At 41.7% G+C, this 7,261-nt stretch overlaps 1 protein-coding gene across 1 annotated transcript; it reads left to right on the top strand.

Annotated features, from left to right (window-relative positions):
- The first annotated feature begins 4,764 nt into the window (after positions 1–4,764).
- Positions 4,765–5,853, top strand: LOC130744226 (uncharacterized). The gene has a single exon (XM_057596419.1). The coding sequence runs from the start codon at positions 4,765–4,767 to the stop codon at positions 5,851–5,853; it is 1,089 nt and encodes a 362-aa protein (XP_057452402.1).
- The last annotated feature ends 1,408 nt before the right edge of the window (positions 5,854–7,261 follow it).

Below are 7,261 nucleotides of genomic sequence, written 5' to 3'. Positions count from 1 at the left end.
TGGTCAGAGTCAAGCTTATCGTCAAATCTAACATGAATAGATTCTTCAATAGTCTTAGCATCAGTATTATAAAATCTAAAACCTTTAGATCTCTCAGAATAACCAAGTAATAGACACTTAGAGGACTTAGCATCAAATTTATGCAATCTATCCTTAGTATTGAGAACATAGCAAACACAGCCAAAAGGATGAAAATAAGAAATGTTGGGTTTTATGTTCTTCCACAATTCATAAGGAGTCTTATTCAGAATTGGTCTCACAGAGATTCTGTTCTGAATGTAACATGCTGTATTTACTGCCTCTGCCCAAAAGTGCTTAGCCATGCCAGTTTCTTGGAGCATGGTTCTAGCCATCTCCTGAAGAGTTCTGTTCTTCCTCTCAACAACACCATTTTGTTGAGGAGTTCTGGGACAAGAGAAATCATGTGCAATTCCATAGGAATCAAACAGACTCTCAAACTTGTCATTCTCAAACTCTCCACCATGGTCACTTCTGACACGCACAATCCTACAAGCCTTCTCGTTTTGCACTTGAGCAATGAAGGTAGAGAACACAGCATGAGACTCATCCTTGCGGGTTAGAAACTTTACCCATGTCCAGCGGCTATAGTCATCAACGATAACCATCCCATATCTCTTGCCACCTATAGACTCAGTTTTCACTGGTCCAAAAAGGTCGATATGCAGAAGTTCCAACGGCCTTGAGGTTGAGACAACATTCTTTGCCTTGAAAGGGACTTTTGTGAATTTGCCTTTCTGACATGCTTCACAAAGAGCGTCTGAAGCGAACTTCAGTTTGGGTAAGCCCCTGACAAGGTTTAGCTTGCTCAGCTGAGAAATCTTTCTCATACTGGCATGCCCTAACCGTCTATGTCATACCCACTGCTCTTCATTAACAGACAGAAGGCACTTCACATTCTGAGCCTCCAACTCAGATAATCTGATCTTATAAATGTTGTTCTTCCTCTTGCTGTTAAACAGAACAGAGCCATCGATTTGACTTACAGCCCGGCAGGACTTTTGATTGAATATAACATCATAACCCTTGTCAGCTAATTGACTTATAGACAATAAGTTATGTGTTAAACCGTCTACCAATAACACATTATCAATGCATGGACTACTATCTACACAAATAGTACCAGTACCAACAATTTTACCCTTTTCATTTCCTCCAAAGCCAACTTCGCCTCCAGGCTTAAGTTTTAGCTCTCGGAACATACGCCTTTCTCCCGTCATGTGACGCGAGCATCCACTGTCCAGATACCATGATTGGTGTTTCAGTGGAGCTATCAAGGATATCTGCAACATAGATAATCTTGTCCTTAGGTACCCACTTTCTGGGTCCTCTCTTGTTAGTTACCCCAGAGGTTCTGAACACCTTGGGTGTCTCAACATGATATTTTAAAGGAATATTTGCATGATATTTAGTCATAGTGAAGGATCCCTTTTTAAGAGGGTTTTTAGCAACTTTAGCAGGTAAAGGATCAGGCAATATGGTACCAGAGGGAACAAAGCATTCATACAAGGATTTAGCTTTAGACACAGAGGGCTCATTTCTAATTGGTTTAGAATAGCCAATGCCATGCATTCCATTTCTGCTTATCTTCATCCTTCTTACCAAAAACTGAAATCTTCATTATCTCTAAACACCACCAAGAAATCATCTTTTGTCTTCCATTCCTTCCCAAAAGAGTTAGCATTCAAGGTGAGGATCATGGTGATGGTTTCCAAATTTAAAAAGGAGCTATCTTTCTCTTCATCTATTCTAAAAACTGAGTTGTTGTTGTTGTGTGCTTGTGGTGAGTTTGTGAATTCCTTGGCTTCTTGTTTGTGAAAAGAGTTTTGGAAAATGGTTGAAGCTTGATGTTAGGGCTTCATGTTCTTGTGTTCTGAACCTTAGATTTCGAAAATGGAGAGCCAAGAAAGAAAACTACTCATCATAAAACCTTTTCTTGTTCAAAAGGTTGAATCTTGATGTTTTAATGTTCTCATGAAGTAAAGACTTCAAGAGTAGGTTTCCAAGCTTGTTTCTTAAAATCCTTGAGGCTAAAAGTTCAGTTTTTAACTCTCAAAGATCATTCTAAGTGTTGTTTCAAACTCATTCCCTTGAGCTCTTAAGACTAAGTCAATTCATGAGAAGTGCTAGACTTAGTTAAGAGTGTGTGTGATTTCTATGTGATTTTGGTGATTGATGTTTGTGTGCACTATGTGTTTGTGTGAGGTGAAGAACACCTTGTTCATTTCATTACGAGGAGCTAAAGGCTAGGAATGAAATCAGACTAGAGAAGTTAAGGAGAAAGCCAACGATCGAGGTAAGGGCACTTCGGGTCTTGGACTTTAGCGTGCAAAATTGCTTGCTAGGAATTGCATGAGATTTGTATGATGACCATGAACATGTTAAGACCTTGGAAGACTTAAGTAAATGAGCTTAGTATGTTGTATGATCCTTATAATCATGAAAGGGAACTTAAAGGTTAAGTCTTGGGCTAAAAATCAAGTTAAAAGTGAGAAAATGGATGAAACTCGGAAGAGGTACAGAACCGCGACGCATGTGCGTGCTCAGCTGGCGCACATGCGTGGGGAACCTGCAGCTATGGGCGCATGTGCGTGGTTAGATGACGCACATGCGTGGGACTTCTGTCCCTCCCGTGCCAAGTGACGTTTTCTTTGCTACTTTGTACTGTTTTGGGCATAACTCCTTGATTATGAGTCCAAAACGGGTGAAACCAATTTTATTTGAAAGCTAACTTAAAGGGCTTCAATCTCTCAAAGTTTCATAATTTTTGGATTGCTATATCAATACAGTTTTTAATTTTAGTTCACCCCTTTTCTGCTACCGAGTAAGCTGGACAGTTCGTAATGTTTTGGGCATAACTCCTTGGATTTGAGTCCAAATGGCGTGAAACCAATTTTATTTGAACGCTAACTTAAAGGGCTGCAATCAGTAAACGTTTCATAAATTTTGGATTGCTATATCAATACAATTTTTAATTTTAGTTCACCCCTTTTCTGCTGCCGAGTAAGCTGGACAGTTCGTATTGTTTTGGGCATAACTCCTTGGATATGAATCCAAATCGGGTGAAACCAATTTTATTTGAAAGCTAACTTAAAGTTCTTAAATCTGTGAAAGTTTCATAATTTTTAGGTTTCTATTTTAATGCAGTTTTCAATTTTAATTCTACCCTTTTCTGCGGTTTTGTTGCCTGAATTATATGCATGATATACATGAAGTTTATGAGTTAAGAATGCTTGATTACCATGAGAAATTGTTTATGAACATGATAAATGATAACATGCTTAGGTGCCTTGACGTTTGAGAACATCATTACTTGTTGAGTACATGACTACTTGTTGAATATGATATGATGAACTCTTAGGATGTTCATGATGAATGTAAGTCTTGAATTATGTTCCTATGATGCATGATATAGTATGCCCTGATATTTATTGAATGATAAGCGTTGTATGGGCGATATTGATCGAATGAGATCGAATGTGGAACCTACGATGGTTGGGCTACCGTGGCGACGGATAGCTGGTGACACCTATGAGTTGGTGACCCTGATCACTCATGTTAAGGTGTGGTGGAGTCGTCATCGATCGACAGAAGATTATAACTTCGTTGTTTGACTAATTCATGGAGCATATCATTGCATTGACCGAGGGTACTGCTTGGATAGGGTACGCCGAGGTGTTGGCTAATGACTGCATGGGAAGGGTCATTAGATAAGTGGCAATTGACTGCTGTATGGGTCTTTGTCCTGCCTGCCTGGTATGGAGTTGGCGTTTATCCGGATCATGGTGTGCATTGAGCATCAAGCATATTGCATACGCTAACAATATAGAGACACATAGGTTCCCTTGAACGTCGTTGACGTAAGAACATTGGTTGTTGTCTTGTGGCTTGTGTTAGACGATTGAATTTCCCTATAAGGTGCAACGTGTGGTTGTGGGCCTTGTGCCTTGCTTGTTGAAGTGTTTTCCTTATCTTATGCTACATCTAGAATTCCTTAGGGATGTATTAGTATGCTGTTTGGTAAGATTCTTGATAGGTGATTATATATGTGAATATGCATGCTCTTACTTGCTCGTATGTGTGCACGTCCTAATTATGGCCTTGTGGTATAAGAAGTTGACCCTTGCACATTTTCTCTGTTATAAATGTTTGACGACGCCGCTCTAAAGGATGAGAAAGAGACCGATGGACACAGGTGAGGAGACGCCGCAAGGAAATGATGTGACGACGAGCTACCGATTCAGAGATTAGCCGTGTGGAGATTGCGGGGAGTATATGTTGTAATTATATACATTGATGTAAGGGTACTTATTATTGGGTATTTATTACTCATCGTAGAGCATGTTTTGGAAAGTATTACAAGTATTATGTTTCAAAAGAAAAAAAATATATACCTGCATTTTTATGATTTCGAAAGTTCATTAGCATGATTAATTTACTTTTGAATCACTAAGTAACCCTTGGAAATCGGGGCGTTACATTGTGGTATCAGAGCTTTGGTTTAGGGATACCAAGGCTTGTTAGGGAATAGGTTTGCTGTGCTAGGTTGTGTGGTCTCTGTGTTGTATGTTGTGGATGGGTATGCGTGAGCCATACCCATTGTTTGACTCATGTGTGACTTCTTAGTTAAGCTGACGTGTTTGTTATGCTTCTTATCTTGGGAAAACTAACCTGTTGCTTTGCGAAGGGAAGATGATGCCTCCAAGACTGGACCTGGAGCGACAGACTACGACTACCGTGAACCGTATGGCGGAGGCCATGGCGAACTTGACGAATGTGGTAGCGCGACAAGCTGCTAATGCTGCTGCACAGGTTACCGCAACTGCTCAACGGATTATCGTCGAGGAAGAGCGTCTGGCACGCCAGCAGCGACAGGATGAGGCACAAGCTCAGATTAGGGGACTCATTGATTTTGGTCGCCTTGACCCGCCTCAGTTCTTTGGAGGAGCCGACCCGGAGAAGGCGGACTTGTGGATTCAAGAGATCGAGGAGATCTTCAGGGTGTCGAGGACCCCTACCGAGACAAGGGTGGATTGTGCAACTTATCTGCTGATGGGAGAAGCTGAATATTGGTGGAGAGGAACACGCATGATGATGGAATCCAACTGTGTGCCTGTGACGTGGGATGCTTTCTGCGTTGTCTTTATGGACAGGTACTTTCCGATTAGCGCAAGGGAAGAAAAGGAAGCACAATTCTTGAAGTTGTTTCAGGGGAATATGGTGGTGGCAGAGTATGCCGCTAAGCTGGAATCTTTGGCGAAGCACCGTTTCCTTGCCAACCGTGTTGATGAGGCGTACCTATGCGCTAAGTTTACGAATGGGCTTCGACGTGAGATCAAAGAGTCCGTGCAAACTTTGGGGATACGTAAATTCCAACCGCTGGTGGAGAAGTGCAGGGAGATAGAAGCAATAAAGAACAAGAGGAAGGATAAGTGGTATCGAGGGAGACCGATGAGGTCCGGAAGCCAAGGCCAAGGAGGGCGAGACAAGGGGAAACGACAACAGAGGGAGCCTTACCATCGTCAACAAGAAGATGAGAAGTCTCAGGGAGGGTACAAACCCATGCCTACAGCCCTAGGAAGACAAGGGAGCCAAGCCCAAAACCGTGGTGTTCAGTGCTTCAGATGTGCAGAGTTTGGGCATTTTGCCGCTGCTTGCAAGGAGGATGGACCGTTATGCTACAATTGTCACAAGCCGGGACATCTTTCCAGAGACTCTAGGGCACCAAAAGTGGAGCTAGCTGTGTGCGTTACACGAGGGACTCACCCGACTGTCGAAGAACGAGTGCACTTAATGGCGGGGACTAAGGCTACTGATGCTGAGGAGGAGACTTGAGGATGTGTGGCGAGGATGCAAGTTCTCTAATTTTTGTTTTGCTTAGGCACGACGTGTTTGTTTCTTTTAGGGATTGTAGGAACTAGCTTCAAACCTTATGTTGTTTTGTGCCCGTTTTTTCTTATGTTGCTACTTCGGGTGTTAAGTCTCTGACTACGACCTTGTCTTATCTAAGCTACTCGTGGTGCTTTGAAGCAAGTGTTTTATTGAAAACCTCTTGTATATGTTCAGTGCCTTAGTTGGGTATGTGATATGCTCGCGTGATTGTTTTGTGTGTTGCCCTTGTAGTGTTCTTGAGGGAGATTTAGAGGAGTTCCACTAGGCCTAGAATTTCGTCTTGTGCTGGTATGTGTTGGTAAAGGAAGAGAGGAACTAGGGAATTGATTCTAGTGAGATGTTAAGGTTGTGCGATCTTCAAGTGGAAGTGTCGAAGGACGAGAGAACTCTACTAGGTTAGAGGCTTGTGATGTGCTTACGTGTAATGGATTAGGTGAAGGCAGGGCTAGGAATTAATCCTAGGAGGTGACCTCGTATGGGTAAGGTTGCTCGACTTCTATCCTTAGAAGGGTTGTAATTGGAAATTGTTCTTAGACATGGGTAAGGATCAGAATTAGATCGAGTTCTTGTTGTTTAGGCAAATGGATCTTAGAGTTAAGGGGATGATTTTCTTGAGGAATTTTGAAGAGGGGAAGGATCTAAAGTTTTACCGGTTAGGGTGTTTAGAGGTGAACTAAGTCATGTTGTGTACAAGTTGGAATTCGAAGAGTTGGGACTTGAGGATGCTTTGGTCTGAGATAGGAGAAGTAGATTATGGATTCCCGAATAAGGATTTGAAGTTTAGAGGGTTTTGATTGTGGAATTATTAAGTGGAAAAGATAGGTTTTGAATCATTGAACTATTGGGGCTTATGCCAACTTACCGGATTACTAAATTGTGAATTGATTGAGTGGTGATGGAAGACTAGAGGATGGAGTTGCATTTTAGGATTGAGATCCCGGGCTGAGAAGTTTAGGGATTCCGTTATAAGTAATTGGTTATAGGAGATTAAGATTTGAATCCTTGGAAGTTCGATGAATGGCTATAGTCGAGTGATTAATTGCGGGCAAGGACTTATGTCTAGAAGGTTGAATGTGGAAAGTGAATGTTTGAATCTCTTTCGTTCGAGTTTGAGTTGGGTAGAATCGTTTTATACGACTTAAGCGAATTTTGGAGTTGTCGTTCGGTGTTGTCCTTGATTGTCCGTGATAATAGTGCCTATGTATAGAAGTTGATGACGAAGGAATTGTACAATTGGTTGTGAGATCCTTGATTGATTAGTTCACACGATTGTCCCAAGTAAAGGGAGACTAAGTCGAGGGATTCAATGTTAGGTTGTGTGAAATCCGAGGGGAATTGCTAGAGGATGAAT

The sequence above is a fragment of the Lotus japonicus genome, chromosome 3, assembly GCF_012489685.1.
Source record: "Lotus japonicus ecotype B-129 chromosome 3, LjGifu_v1.2".
Classification (NCBI taxonomy): domain Eukaryota; kingdom Viridiplantae; phylum Streptophyta; class Magnoliopsida; order Fabales; family Fabaceae; genus Lotus; species Lotus japonicus.
Note: the sequence above shows the minus strand (reverse complement) of the source record. Positions and strands in the feature narration are given on the sequence as shown.

What these genes read in the sequence shown, in the direction of transcription:
- LOC130744226 (XM_057596419.1), top strand. Translation starts at nt 4,765, where the DNA reads ATGGCGGAGGCCATGGCGAACTTGACGAATGTGGTAGCGCGACAAGCT.